We start from the raw sequence: 16,107 nt of genomic DNA, 5'->3' as shown, positions 1-16,107 counted from the left end.
AAAATGACAAATTAAGTTTAATATAGTAGTAGCAAAATTTTAAAATTAACTTGAAACATTATTATTTTAATAAAAAATTTATTAATAACTTAAATTAACGTTAGCATATTTAATGTAATTAGGTTCACTGTATATGTTATGCTATGTTATGCTAAATGAATTGGAAAAAAATTGTTATATATAACATATTATTAATTTTATCTAAAATCAAATAATTGATATAATAAATTAATAATAGATTATTTACAATTGATTATAATTGATTTAATTAGTTTAATCAATCAAACAAAATAAAATTAAAAAATATCTTCAAGAAGAACCTATGTAAGTTCATAATTAAATGATTGAAATTCAATTTGGTATTTATAAATTAACTAAATTAATTAGTGTAATATTTAAATATATAATCAAATCAATTAATTAATATAATTAATTTATCATAATAAATTATATTTAATAAATTAAAAAAATTATAAATAAATTTAATATTTGAATTTAATTTTAATTTGATTTTTAATATTTTAAATATTCTATTTTAATCCCAAAAAAATATAAATGGATTTAATATTATTCTACTCTTAAATTTGATATAAATAATTAATTGAATAAGTGAACATTGACAATATTTTTAATTAATTTGTATTTTTTTATTTTTACGTGTTAGAAAAATATAACAAAAATTTTGTTGTAATTCTTTTTTTTTCATTTTCTTCTGGTATAATACCTCAAACCCTAATAATTAATTATCAACGTTTTAAAATATAAAAAAATATTTATATTGATGATTGTTGGATGATCAATTTCATTAAAATTGAACATTATTACTTCAACATATTAATTATTCATGTCAAATTTAACAGTAAAATAATATTACATTATTTAAAATTTTTAAAACTAAAATAGGATAATATTAATAACTAAAAAAAATTAAAATTTAACTCAGATGTGAATAACTAAAACAGTATTTTTACTCTATACCAAATTTACGTAAATCTTTTAGTCAAAAAAAAAAAAAAAGAGAACTCGAGGAAAAAAAAGCGAATGCAATAAAACGGAAGGCAAGTAAGTAATGAGTAATGACAGTTAAAGCTTTCCGAGAGGGTGAGTGATCCACGTCTCTCCGGTTCCTCCGTTGTCACGATTTTCTCACTTCACTCTTCCTCTGTTTCTCAGCTAGGGTTCGTGTTCCAGTTCCAGTTCCAGCAAGATGGAGCACGCCGAATTATCCACTGAACAGGTTAGCCATTCTTCCTTTTAGATTAGATTCGTTTGTACTGATTCTGGATTGAGCTATTTCTTTTGCTGATTCCGATCAAATCACTGCGTTCTGGAAGGTTCTGAGGAGGGACATCCCATGGGAGACCTACGTGTCCACTAAGCTCATCTCTGGTACAACCCTTCAGCTCCTACGCCGTTACGACCATCGTTCTGAAACCCACCGTGCCCAATTGCTACATGAGGTTACCCATTTCCTTCTTCTCTCTTCAATTACAATATGTAAAATTCTCTAGTCCGGGACGAATCTTTCAGTAAATTCAAAAATACTAAGGCTTTGTGCTAAATTTATGTTCTTCATAAACTCCTTGCTGAAATACAAGTGGAGTAGATAGTATTTGACTATTTGTGACTGTGGAGTTTAATGTATAATTGTGTTGAGATTTTGTTTCTGTTGTGGCAGGATGGTCCGGCTTATGTTCGCATGTTTGTTCATGTATTGCGTGATATTTTCAAAGAAGAGACTGTAGAATATGTTCTAGCTTTGATAGATGAGATGCTCACAGGTAATTCGAAGGAAACTGGGTTGTTGTTTCGATCTGTATTACTTGTGGTGTGAGCTTTAAGTTGTGCTCTTTTGCAGCCAATCCTAAAAGAGCAAGACTGTTTCATGACAAGACCCTTGCAGATGAAGACACTTATGAACCTTTCTTAAGTTGAGTATTTACTTGAATATTTCCTTGCTCTGCATCTTAATCATTAACCTCTATGTCATGATTATGGAAGCCCGGTTCTCTTGCTCTGCACTCATTTAAGTATTCAACTGTTATATTTCTTGACTCTTTGTGAAGTTGTTGAAGTATTTCAGCATTTGGCAAATTGGCTTCTATCAGAGTGTATTGTATACATAAAACATCACCATTACTTTAAGCTTTTTCCCTTCTTTTTTTCTTTTGAGAAATTTCTTTTACAAGGGTTCCACATCTTCCACCAGCCATTAATGATCATACTCTGATTTTCATGATATTTATTCTTATGTATATCAACTTTTTAAGAGCCATTAATATCAGCTGAAAACTGCTGCAAAGCAGATATAGATATTTGTCTATATAGGATATGTGCATTAGTGCATGTAGGAAGACTGCTTCACAATTGGCAACTTAATAGTTTATAGTAGCTGTTCTCCTTTTCACACAAAAGATAGTCAGCCTTTTTATGTAACCATGGTTATTCTTGCATGTGTGTTTTCTATTTAAGTATTTATTTATAAAAATCAAGGATAAAGTTATATATATATATATATATATATATATATATATATATATATGCATGGATATACCTGTCATGAAGCTAATGCCACGTGATAGTTATCTATCTTTTGCCTGTATTTCAGGTTGCTTTGGAGAGGAAATTGGTTCATACAAGAGAAAAGTTGTAAGATCCTTGCTTTAATAGTTAGGTAACACAAACTGACACATTCATTCCCTCGTGTTAATTAAAAAATAAGGCCCACAAGTATATTATTTTCATATTTTCAATTTCTTACTATCATATAACTACAGTACCAGGCCCAAAAATCAGAATGGCGGTGTTGTAAATTCAGAATCAAACTCAAAGAAAGCATTTACCACGATTGAAGATGTTCTAGGAGGATTGGTAAAATGGCTTTGCGAACAGGTATGTGATATCTGGATCGATCATGACTTAATAATCATGGTGTAATAGATAATGGATAATTGGTCCATTTTAGATGTGATAGGTTATAATTTTGGACTGCAGAACTGCACTAAGTCTCCAACCAGATGGTATAACATGGGATCAAGATCCTCTAAAGTGAGGAAGTTGGTAAAGTGAGGAGTTAATCACTCTTAAATTAAGATAGTGGGGAACAAATTTCATGAAAGTTACAAAATTAATGGTGATTAACCCTTCACTTTACCACTTTACCAACTTCCTCACTAGAGGATCCAAAATTCCAAATTCATAACATGTACACTCAGATCACTAGGCAGTTGGGAAAGCTTGAATGACTTAAAAAGCACTTATATTAAAATTCATAAGATAGTCAATGGACTCATTCTACATATTCATTTTCACCTGATCATATAATTATCATTTGTAGTTGAAGAAGCCTTCTCATCCTGCACGGGGTGTTCCAACTGCCATCAATTGCCTGGCAACTCTACTTAAGGAACATGTGGTTAGGTCTTCCTTTGTTCAAGCAGATGGAATCAAGTTGCTTGTACCTTTGATTTCTCCTGCATCCACCCAACAGTCTATTCAGGTAAAGTTGAAATATATCTTTGAGAGCTGATCCACGTGATTTCTGCCAATAGTTAGCTAGGCAGGTGTGATTCATCCTTTTATAACTGAAATGCTTGCTGGAAATCCTGTAGCTTGCATTGCAGTGGCTAAATATGCTTGTTGTGTAGGATGATGTGGTGATTCCAAGATTTTTTTTTTCTTTTTTGGACTTGGGATCTCAATGAAATATTCAAGCCACAATTAGGCTAGTGTTAGAACTTAGAATTGATGGCACTCATTTAGGAATTAATTGAGAATTCTCTCTGTAACAGCTTCTTTATGAAACATGTCTCTGTGTATGGCTCTTATCCTACTATGAACCGGCAATTGAATACTTGACTACCTCAAGAACCCTTCCTTCTCTTGTTGATGTTGTTAAGAGTTCTACAAAAGAGAAGGTATTGCTGATTCCTTTAGGTTATACAATTCATCTCTTCTTCTTTTTCCCTTGCAAAAAAGTTATACCTTCTAGTGTTAGCTGAATTAATTTGAGCTTTTTGTTATATTTTAGGCTAGCAATTACATATGCTTATAACTTTTCCTAGGTGATCTGATATTTTTATTTCTTGTTTTGCTGGTTTTTGTCAGGTTGTTAGAGTTGTTGTCCTTACCTTTAAGAACTTGCTATCAAAAGGGACATTGGCTGCTCAAATGATTGACCTTCAGCTACCACAAGTTGTTCAGAGTTTGAAAGCACAAGCATGGAGTGATGAGGTGAGAGCATGAAAATTTGAAGGACTTACATTGATTTTTCCTAATGTAAATTTATTTTTATGCAAATTGAATTAACTATTAGTATGAGTTATGTGGACATCAGTCACTGGAAGTCATTTTTATTTACATTTTTCCATTAGAGCATTTTTGCGTAATTATTCTAGAATTATTTATTAGTATTGGAAAAATTAATTTTCAAAGTACACAACAACAACAAAGCCTTATCCCACTAGTTCTCTATACAATATTAAGTAAAATTGCTTTTATGTGTGATGTTATTGCAAAAATGCATTCTGTTTGTGTACATGGCTGTTATTTCAATGAGGATGAGTGGGTAAATTAGATCCTGGTTGTTTTAACCAAACATCAGTTTATTCCGAAAATGTATTTTGAGAGTCAAAATGCGTTTTTGGAAATGTGAGATATAGTTGGCATTAATCAATTCTCTCTCTCTCTCTCTCTCTCTCTCTCTCTCTCTCTCTCTCTCTCTCTCTCTCTCTCTCTCCAAAAAACAAATATCTTTATTTTGAAGCACGTACATTTCTTGCTACTTCATAGGACTTGTTGGAGGGATTGAATTACCTGGAGGATGGGCTTAAGGATAGCATTAAGAAATTAAGTTCTTTTGATGTGTATAAGCAAGAAGTTCTCCTTGGCAATCTGGATTGGTCTCCCATGCACAAAGATCCCATATTTTGGCGAGATAATATTGCCCATTTTGAAGAGAATGACTTCCAGGTATCTCTGCATTTCCTCTTCCTTTCATGCATCATTTCTTATTGCTAATGCTGGATTGAGGGAAATTAATTTCTCTCATTTATGGATTTAATATTTTATTGCTTTATTGTTTCATAATATTATATTACGTTGCATACAATGATTTAGTATTCACCTTGGTGGAAATCATTAGTACTGATCACTGAATACTACTTGGCTGGTTAGCATACGAATGTGTTCTTTTAGTTTGCTATTATTAGGATACACAACATGTAAACTACCTGATGATTTACTCAATGATATACTTTGAATTGTATGAAGGTTAGCTTCCATGTCTAAGCATTTTAGAGTAATTGATTAAGCCACGTGCTATTAGATGGAAGGTTTTCATAATTGTGTTGGATTGTTGTTGTATGATCCATATTGACCTGGTTAGCCTGGAAAAACCAATGAACTAGTCTCTTGGCCAGTTCAGCTGTAGTTTTAGACCAAATTCACACTCGTCCAGTCAAACCCAGCCACAACCTGTATGACCTGGTCAACTAAGACTTGGTGTAGTCCTGACACTTGTGTTATGGAATTTAATAGTGAATGGGACACACAATTGCCGTAATCTGTTTAATTTTAAGTTTAGTGCCAAGTATATAATTAATTCAAGTATAGACGTGGTCCAACTGAAAAAGAATGTTGCAACATGCTTTGGATTTTGGAAGGACATCTTCAGACATTGAAAATGACATGCATGCTTTTGTTGACTTGATCCGTACTCCCATCACATGCTAACAAATCATTTTGTTCAAAACTATACATATAATGACAATGGATTTATGATCTTTTTACTCCTAACTTAATTACTTTCATGGATCCTATGAGACGTGATCATTTTATTACAAACATGGATGTCTCTTTTACCACAAGAGTGACATGGACAAAGCATTTTATAGCAATTACCTTTCAGCAATGCTTTAAAAGTTAAAGAATTATGACATAATCTCATTGCATATTAATATTTTCAAAAAAGTGGAAAACACAGTGATTCATTCATCTTTGTAAATTGCAGATTATAAGGGTTCTAATAACAATTTTGGACACTGGTAGCAATCCAAGGACTTTGGCTGTTGCTTGCTTTGACCTTTCGCAGTTCATCCAGCACCATCCTTCTGGGCGTCTCATTGTGGCGGACCTCAAGGCGAAGGAACGAGTAATGAAACTAATGAATCATGAGAATGCTGAAGTTACTAAGAATGCGCTGCTCTGCATCCAAAGACTTTTCTTAGGTGCAAAGTATGCCAGCTTCTTGCAGGCTTAGCTCTATTTCATTGGAGTGGAATAGTGTATGCATTACATTCCACAACTTTTGCTATTTCGTGATTCGGAGGGTTCTATCCTGTACAAGGTTCATTCTTTGCAGCTTCATTTTATTTATTATATTCTGTTGCCGCTAAGGTTCGAGCTTAAGAGCAGTTAAAAGTTGTCATGAGAAATACATAATTACGTATCCTTGATATTCGGCTATTCAATAAAGAGTTTGTAAATTTATACTCCATGTTGTGGATATAGTGGCATATTGAATTCGATGGAAATTGACACCCCGTTGTTATTTTGACATTTAATTTGGAAAATGTAAGGAAGTTAATCCGTCGCTAAGAGTTTGTTGTGTTTTTTTAACCAAAATTGAATTGGTCTAGTGGTTAGTTTACTAGTCTGGTTTTAATTTCGCCTTGTGCATGTTTGGATTCGCCATGGATTAATCTTTAATTTGTCTAATTGGGAAAGACTATAGGAAATTAAAGATTTTTCTTTTTGAATGAGGAAATAAGATTGAGTTGTCATATGATGCTTCTTGTGGGAGAGAATGACTTAGGAGTTTGGGGCTAAGAACTTGATGAAGACATTCGATCTCAAAGTTATATATAGGAAGCTTTTGCTTGGTAATAAATGCTGTCTTTGCTTGGTAATAAATGCTGTCCTCCAACTCGGGTTTTAATTTGTAAATTTGTTCATAATTGTCTTGATTTAACGTAAGAGATTTATTTATCTTGTGTCATTAAGTTAAGATTATAAATTGAAATTTTTTTTATTAAAAATATAAAAAATTTAAAATCTAATAATAATAAACTTATCTTCGGCTAAACTTATAAAGTAAATTGCTAGCAGTTAAATATCTTGGAGAATGTTTTCATAAAAACGTGTAAAAGATTTTTTTGTAAAGACATTTATATGTCACATTATTATTTGACGTATTAACGAATCAGTGATTTTTTTATAAGAATAACAATAAACTCAATTATTATCAGATCTGGTTATACCGATCAATTTACATAACCTACTAGATTATATTTTTTTTAAAACAAAAATCAGGGATATATTTGTTTTTTTTCAAAAATTTAAACATAATTCGATTTAGATTGTGCAAATCGGTCAGATCAAATCGGATCTAATAATTATAGTACGAACAATTGGATTTATTATTGTTATAATAAACCAATTTTATTCTGGTTTATTAAAATTTTTTTTAATAGAACAGCTCAATACAATAATGTAGAGCAAAAAACTAAAGAGCAATGAACCCCTTGTTATTTTTGGCATTGCCATCAATTACCTAATAAATCAACACTACACCGCTCCTTATAGTTTAAAAATATCTACGAATAAAAACCTCCACGCATGCACGCGATGCAACTCCTTATAGAATTCTCTAATTGACACAGTCCAACAATATAGCTTAATTTCTCTCCCTCGTAACTAATTTTTCATGAACTTCTAACCCATAACATTTCAATGGTATGTCTAAAACGAGCTCAACAATTATATACTTATTGAATGAGCTACACTTATATAGGCTATTAGATCTTATTAGATGAAAATCAAAAGCTAATATAAAAGAAGAGCATTTATGGACTCTAATAAATATAAAATATCTTAGTACATAAATAAATGCTTTAAATGGTAATACTTTAATACACAATATTTTAAACGGTAACAGAATCTTTTATTTTTAAATAATTAAATATAAAATATATAAATATAAAATATATGAGTCTTTTTTATTTAATAAAATTAATTATTATGCAAACTTTTTTTATAATATTAAAAAATTATATTAAAATAATATTTTAAACTGTAACATAAAAATATAAAATCATTAAAATTTTATTTTATATTATTTGATAAATAATTAGATTATTATATTCAAAATTTATTAACTAACTACTTTTATTAAAAATATTATTATATAATATAATTTTTCATAAAAATATTTTTAAAAAATAATTTATTTAAAATATTATTTATAATACATAAAAATATTAATTTTTTATTTTTTAATTAAAAAAAGAATAAATAATATAATTTTAAATACATATCTAAATAAAAAAGTTAATATTTTCATGTATTATATATAATTTAAATAAATTTTACTTTTACAAATATTTTGATAAAAAAATATATTATATAATAATATATTTAACAAAGTAATTAGTTAATAAATTTTAAATATAATAAACTAATTATTTATCAAGTAATATAAAATAAACTTTATTTATTTTATATTTTTATGTTGTAGTATAAAAAATTATTTTAATATTATAAAAAAATTTGTATAATAATTAATCTTAATGAATAAAAAAATTTATATTTTTTGTATTTATTTATTTTATATTTTTTAGAACAAAAAATTTCTGTCTTTATATAATAAAATATGTGATAATCTTCTTTTATATATATATATATATTAGGGGTGGTAAAACGGGTCAAATCCGTTGGGCTGATCCATCGAACCGCTAGAAAGAGTGGGTCGGGTTAGAATTTGAGACTTGTCAAATTAAAAAAATTCGTCAAATTATGTATATATGTTTCAATTATGTGACTTTATTTGTTTTATTTTATAATTTCGTATATATGTTCAAATTATGTGACTTATTTTTTAAAATAAAAATGGTTCTATCGACAAATATTATTTTGAACAATTTTATTGAAGTTAAAAATTTAAAAAAAGATAGTAAAAAAATTATATTATAATTTGACTATTTTTTATTTGTATTTAATTGTTTAATTATTATTTTTTTGTTAATTTTAATTAATTTTATATTTAAAAAAAAGACAAAGTCAAACGGTTAGTATTTTGTACCCACTTTAGTTGACGGGACGAGCCGACCCGCATTGCTATCCTTAATATATACTATTAATAAAAATAATTTTAAATATAATAATCTAATTATTTGTCAAATAATATAAAATAAAATTTTAATTATTTTATATTTTTATGTTAGTTATAGTTTAAAATATTATTTTAATATAATTATTTAATATTATAAAAAAATTGCATAATAATTAATTTTAATAAATAAAAAATATTCATATATTTTATATTTAATTATCTAAAAATAAAAGATTCTGTTGTCGTTTAAAGTATTGTGAATTAAAGTATTGCTATTTAAATAATTTATTGATGTACTAAGATATTCTATATTTATTAGAGTCTATCAATACTCTTCTTTTATATTAGTTTTTAATTTTCATCTAATAAAATCTAATAATCTATATAAGTATAGCTCATTCAATAAACACATAATTGTTGAACTCGTTTTAGACATACCCACATTCCAACCACTAAATATCATTTAAGAAAATTTTTATACACCTTTTTATAGTTCTTAGGCCTGCACCTTCTTACTTTTTCTTTCTATTTCGCCAACCTTTGTTTTTATGCAATTTTTTTATTTTGAACTTATAATATTGACATAATATCGTCTTTTTCGTTGTATAATACCGCACCTGACTCCCCTGCCAAATTTCATGTTTCCTTGTTCTCCTTCATATCCCTCAATATTAGCATTCCCATTAAACTTGTTCAAAACAAATTGATCCGTTACCTTGTTTTCATAAATTGGTTTTAAATGCTCTTTTTTCAAATCATTCAAAAATATTTTTGGAATTACAACTCTGCCCTTTTCTTCAGCAGCCTCCTTTGTCCCGCCAACACCAATTCTGCCACCAGATCCTAATATTATGACACATATAAATATTTTTTTAAAAAAATATATTTTTAATATCTTTAACAATAGTGTCCAAATATCTTTTGCGACTAGTAATAAATATGAGGCAGAGAGGCAGCATGGCACAAATCATTCAAATAGTGGATAACCCTTTCTTTAAGGATATTTGAATTTATCGCTTGTGGAATGTTAAAATTGAATTTAGTCAAATCTTGAACCGAGTGTGGTCTTTTCAAAGGCACAAGTCAAGGTGTTATTGGTACAAGCCTCCAAAATTCAACCACATAATTAAACTCTCTTAGAGGAAAAGGAGGGCAAACTAAGAAAATACAATAATTTTGGGTTGGTATCGATTGTTAGTGTATATATAACATTTTTATTTTACATTTTATGATGAATCATAGTTATAAATTAATAAAAAATAATAAATAAAAGAGTAAAGTATTATTTTGATTTTAAAGAGTCACTCATATAAAGACGCTTAAAATATCTTTTTTAAAAGATATTTTTCAGTAAATAAAATTTAACACATGTAATCGATTAAATTATGTTATTTTTTTATCAAAATTTAGTCATTTTCTATAATAAGGTATTTGATATGAAAAATAAAAGGATAAACAAGACAATAATTGAAATTGAACAAAAAAGATACATTAAAATTAAAATAAAAATAAAATGATAGATTGAAATTGAATACAAAGAGAATCACTCTACTTTCTACCCAATTTCTTGATGCAACAAGAAAGGGACTCCTCAACCTAACTTGCCAACACCATAGTTTGAAAATTGAATCAAAGAGACTCCTCAACCTTCTACTCAATTCCCCGATGTAACAAGAGAGGGACTCCTCAACCTCAATTGTCGACACCATGGTTTCGTCACGAAACCAAAAAAGGTTTAAAACCTCTAAATCATTCTATACTACGACTACAATAACTAAGGAGGTATTTATAACCTCTTATTAGGTTAAAACAAAGAAAAACCCTAAAGCCCATAAACATAAGGCCCAATCTAGTAATTAAATAAACAAAATTAAAATACATTAAATAAAATATTCTAAAAATGTAAACTAAAATATCTTCTAAATAACTCTTGAACTCTTCATATCACGAACATTTGAAACACGTATCAGTATTGTAGTCATTTTCTATAAAAAATAATATTAATTTAGATCAGTTCAAGATTTGATTCATCATTTTTCAGTCAAACCAATTTATCTAGTCTAATTTTGACAAAAATAACACAATTTAATCGATTATATGTATTAAATTTTAATTATTAAAAAAATCTTTATAAAAAAATGTTTTCAGTGTCTTTATCTCAGTGTCTCCCTTGATTTTAACATATGAACAAAATTTTAATTTAGTCTTTAATGTTTTAAATGTTCTATTTCAGTTCCACGTGAGGTGTCCTTGGTATTGCTGGAAGTCTCTAGTACAATCTCTAATCGACTCACTCTCATTACGCATTTCAAGATGGTAGACAACATCTTGAAGCACAATGTCGATCTCACTCTATAAAAGATAAAAGCTGTGGGTATCATGCCTCGACTGCTCAACAAATGCGGAGATTAAAAAATTGTTAAACATAAAATCTCTCAACTTTACTACATATTTAAATCCCGCCTCCCTTATATAGGATGTCGACGGGAAGAGACCCAAAATCACACAGCATGACAATAGTAATTGAGGTCTCTGCAATGGTCACAACATTTACTCTCGCAAATTAAGCTCATCTGAATAATTAATTATATTTAATAATTATTAAATATTATAAATTTAGTAGATAAATATCGTTAATAAAATATTATATTTCATACAAACATCATTTTCATTGCTAATATTTGTGGTATGAAATAAAATAAAAAATGAAGTAAAATTTAAAAAATAAATCATTTATGTTGCACCATTCTAATCTAACCACTCTAACGTGATTAATAATATTCTAGATGACTTAATGTAACTTTAAGTTTTAGAAAAAATATCTGATCTAACAAATATTTTATTTAAATAATATATTTATTTGTCTAATATATTAATTTATGTTTAGCTTTTATATTTATTTAACTTAAGTTAAAATTAATTATAAAAATATTAAAACATATTATACCTACCTACCTAAGTTAATATAGAACTTCTAACTAACAAAATCAAAATACCTAATCCATTAACTAAATTAATAAAGTCTAAACACCTAAATTAATTATTTACTAAAGATAAAAGCAGAAAAAAAACTAACTTTAAAATCCAAAGTTCCAGCCAAGTCGTATTTAATCTGTTAATATCTCCATCACGAACATATTGTCGGATCATACTCATATATACTTTAAGAACTCAAACTTAAGTTGTTATAAAGTTACAAAATTCTTAAAAACTATTTAAATGAACGAAATTTTGACTACTGTGGCCTTATATATGCCTCAGAGCATATTTCGGATGTTGAGACCCATATTAAGTATTGAGAAAGTCTAGAGAGTTAGCAATTTTTGTGTTTTGTGGCCAGCACTTAACTATCAAAAGAAAAGTGAGTAATCTCCTATCATTAAATGTAATCTCACACCATTAAAAACACTATTGATAGCCAATTAATAGTTATAAAACACAAAAATTTATGACTCCCTAGCACTCCTCTTAAGTATTTACACATATTTCGGATATTGAGATCCGGTTCAACATTTATGCATATCTCGGATATTCAATACCCATTTTTCGTTTAACATGTATCCCAGCTACATCTTGAATACGTTAGTCGTCATTGTGTCACAACGAATATTTAATACTTGAGATTTGTTTATTTTTTTTACTTTTTCTTTCAGTATTCGAGATGATATACGTCATACATTTAACTAATTACTTTATATTTTATATATTTTCATAATTTTTATATTTATTTAATTTAAATAAAAAATTTCTGTTTACTTATCAACAGCCACAAAAGTCAATATTTTATGTTTGTTTCGCAAAACAGAATAGACCGCAGCGACAATAATCTAATTGATGAGCTTAACTATGAAGAAAAATGTATAATCCATTTGATAAAATGCGGTATATTAAATTATTAATATCTCATTGACATATAGTTCTTACATATATTTACATGTAATTAAATGTTTCATGCATTCCACCATTTCAGCATTTGTAATATTATTTACACACAAAAGATAGCTGATTCAGACAAAAAAAAGTTGTTTTTTTTTTTTATTAAAAAGAAAATACTAGTTTGAGTGATAGAATAAATTAGCACATAACTTCAGAGTATAATGCTCAAAAATAAAATAATTTTATAAAGAGAAATTCTTCACGTACAAGTGTTTTTTTATATAAGTCTTTACAAGTACACATTCTTCTTCTACTTGCGCACATTTTTCTTTTTCTTCTTCTTCCTCTTCCTCTTCCTCTTTTTTTCTTTCGTTTCTTACCTTCTCTTTCTCATTCTTCAACCATTAATGCACGTTTTCACTGCACCTTCTTCTTCTTTTTCTTACTGCACGTTCTTCTTCCTCTTCCTCTTCTTCTTTTTTTCTTTTGTTTCTTACCTTCTCTTTCTCCTTCTTCAACCGTTACTGCACGTTTTTACTGCACCTTCTTCTTCTTCTTACTGCACGTTCTTCTTCTTCCTCCTCCTCCTCCTCTTCTTCTTTTTCTCTTTCGTTTCTTGCATTCTCTTTCTTCTTCTTCATTTACGTGCTTTTATCTCTATTTTCTTTCTTCGTTATTCTTGATTTCCATTGTTTTTTGACATCAATCTCTGAAATCGTTTTTTAAGAAGAAGAAGCAGCAGAAGATAAGGAGGAGAAAGAGAAAGAGTTCTGAATTATGCATAAGGTGTACTTCAACGAATTTTGGGTGTATTTCTGTAATCGTTTGGGTGTATTTCTGAAGTTCCATTATCTTCAAATTTAGCAAAAAACTCGTTTTCATGGAGGAAGAAAAAAAAGAGTCGTTTATAATGCATGGTGAGTAGCGCGCTTTAGAAACAGGAAGTGGTTGAATAACGTGCGTTTATTTACTCTTAAATGTGGGAGTGTAATGCGTATTTTTTGTTGGACTTGTACCAACTTATAAGACTTATAAACCAAAAAGACTTGTATGTATAGCAAACATCTTTTATAAAATCCTTACAAGTCTATTTATATCTATAAGACTATCACTAATAATAATAAAAACAATTATTCTTTTCTCCTACCGTGTATTTTTAGATAAAAGAAAATCTCTGTTGTATGCTGGCTTACCATATATAATCTACACTACACTTTAAGGGTTAATTTCCCTCCAAACCCTTCTTTTCCCTCCGCTACTTCCACTTGACATCCAGATAATAGATATATAGATTTTCAAACCTAACCTATAATTGTTTGCTTTTAAAATTTTATTTATTTGTTTAGGAATAATTTTAGTTTATAAATTTATCTCATAATAATGTTTTTATGAATTATACTTTATTTAATATTATAGTTAAAAAAATAAAAAATAAAAATTAATAAAATAGTGAAATAAAAAGAATAAATATAACTAAGAAATTTTATAAAAACACACTTTGTAACTTGTAATTTAATATGAATTTAATTTTTATATTATGAAAATATAAAATAATTTTCCACAAATGCTCAATTATGTAGCACATCATTAAAAATATAATTTATTATTTTAAAAATATTTAAATTCATAAATTTAATTAATTTATTATATAATTTTGTTTTAAATAGTTGGTGTATTAAAATTAATTTCATTTAATATTTTTAATTTATATAAACATTTTAGAATTTAAAAATTATTTGAATAGTACATGTCATTTTTTAAAACATTCTTTTATCCAAAAACACTGTTCAATCGACTTTATTCAAGGGTACAAAGCTGACTTATATACTCAATTGACCCCTGTGATCATTCCACACAAAGCATTAGCTTGTCAAAATTCAAAACCAATATAAAAAATAAAATAATAATAAAAAAGTACCTATACATATGTCTGGTCTAATGTATGTCATATTCAAATTTTCATTAAGATAAGTTTGAAAGATAATAAAAAATTAATTAAAATAATCTAAATTATTTTATTTTATAATTATTATTTATTTAATCAATTTAGATTATTTTAGTGATTAATACTAATATACTTAAGTAAGAATAATTTGAATTATATTTTATATATATATATATATATTGTAATAAATTAATTTTTTATTTATAAAATTGAAATTATAGAATTGGAAATACCTGTGTTATTTAAATTATTTTTTTATTAATTTAATATTGATAGTAATTAATTATAATAAGAATACATAAAGAGTACATAAATTTTTTTAAAAACAAAAATTTATTATTTAAAATAAATTATCAAATATTTAAATAAATTAAAAACTAAGTAAATCAAATAAATATAATGAACAATAAAATAAAATACTAATAACTAATAACTAAGGATGCAGACGGTTCTCTGATATAAAATAATAAAACAGATGAACGATAGAACGAATTTGTGAAGTGTTGACGAGTACACAAAATACAACTACGTACTAAGCCCAAATCCATAAAATATGTAGTCCAAGAAGGAAAACAAAACAAAATGTATTCTAGTGATTGGTGTGAAGATGAAGCTATAGTATATGCAGTGGAATTGACGCAGCAGAAATGAAAAGGACGGATAGGGTTATCACTTCCACAAATGAGAAAAAAAAAATTGTAGCTGCAACGGTACGAGAGTTTCTTAACTTCATGATTTTATCCCTTTGACCTCTATCCCTTCTTTGCATATGAATATTGAGCTAGAAAGTATTATTGGTAATTTGGGGATTAATAGAGCTGCAAGTGTTGGAAAAGGGTTTTGATTATGTCTGTAAGAGGAAGAAGTGCATTTTCATTGCTGTCGGCTTGGCGGGTAACGGCACTTACAGGCTTTATCATGCACCCATAGTAGCGCGTAAGAGGATGAGAGTCTTCAAGCTTCTCTGGAGACTTCAAGGACGTCTTACAATCCAATTCCGATCAACTCCCCAATAGTTTGAAGTAAATTTCTAAAATAGCGTGCCCTCAGCACTTTATTGAATATCTCGCCACCGTCATGCGCGCTGTCACTGAGAGAGTTTCGCAAGACTATGGAACCGTGAACCCCTCCAACGCTCACCAAACCAGTTCAGCTGGGTCGGGTTTTTTTTGTGGTG

General features: G+C 28.0%; 1 protein-coding gene across 2 annotated transcripts; it reads left to right on the top strand.

The window, feature by feature from the left end:
- The first annotated feature begins 1,041 nt into the window (after positions 1-1,041).
- Positions 1,042-6,597, top strand: LOC112800638 (V-type proton ATPase subunit H). Of its 2 annotated transcripts, XM_025842984.3 has the most exons (12): positions 1,042-1,101; positions 1,174-1,237; positions 1,335-1,460; positions 1,679-1,781; positions 1,859-1,931; positions 2,609-2,674; positions 2,778-2,892; positions 3,338-3,499; positions 3,792-3,917; positions 4,108-4,233; positions 4,792-4,971; positions 6,011-6,597. In XM_025842984.3, exons 2-12 carry the CDS (start codon positions 1,208-1,210, stop codon positions 6,257-6,259), a joined length of 1,356 nt encoding a protein of 451 aa, XP_025698769.1. In that variant the 5' UTR covers positions 1,042-1,101; positions 1,174-1,207; the 3' UTR covers positions 6,260-6,597. The 2 variants fall into 2 exon arrangements, with proteins under 2 accessions (XP_025698769.1, XP_025698768.1); XM_025842983.3 differs by having other exon boundaries at positions 1,061-1,237.
- Positions 6,598-16,107: the final 9,510 nt, after the last annotated feature.

The sequence above is a fragment of the Arachis hypogaea genome, chromosome 5 (assembly GCF_003086295.3).
Source record: "Arachis hypogaea cultivar Tifrunner chromosome 5, arahy.Tifrunner.gnm2.J5K5, whole genome shotgun sequence".
Taxonomy (NCBI): domain Eukaryota; kingdom Viridiplantae; phylum Streptophyta; class Magnoliopsida; order Fabales; family Fabaceae; genus Arachis; species Arachis hypogaea.
This window is presented reverse-complemented; position numbering and strand designations above follow the sequence as displayed.

Excerpts from the sequence above, each read along its gene's own strand:
- LOC112800638 (XM_025842984.3), top strand. The coding sequence starts at position 1,208 with ATGGAGCACGCCGAATTATCCACTGAACAG. Across the intron at positions 2,893-3,337 it reads TAAAATGGCTTTGCGAACAG|TTGAAGAAGCCTTCTCATCC; the intron begins GTATGTGATATC and ends TATCATTTGTAG. Across the intron at positions 4,972-6,010 it reads TTGAAGAGAATGACTTCCAG|ATTATAAGGGTTCTAATAAC; the intron begins GTATCTCTGCAT and ends TGTAAATTGCAG.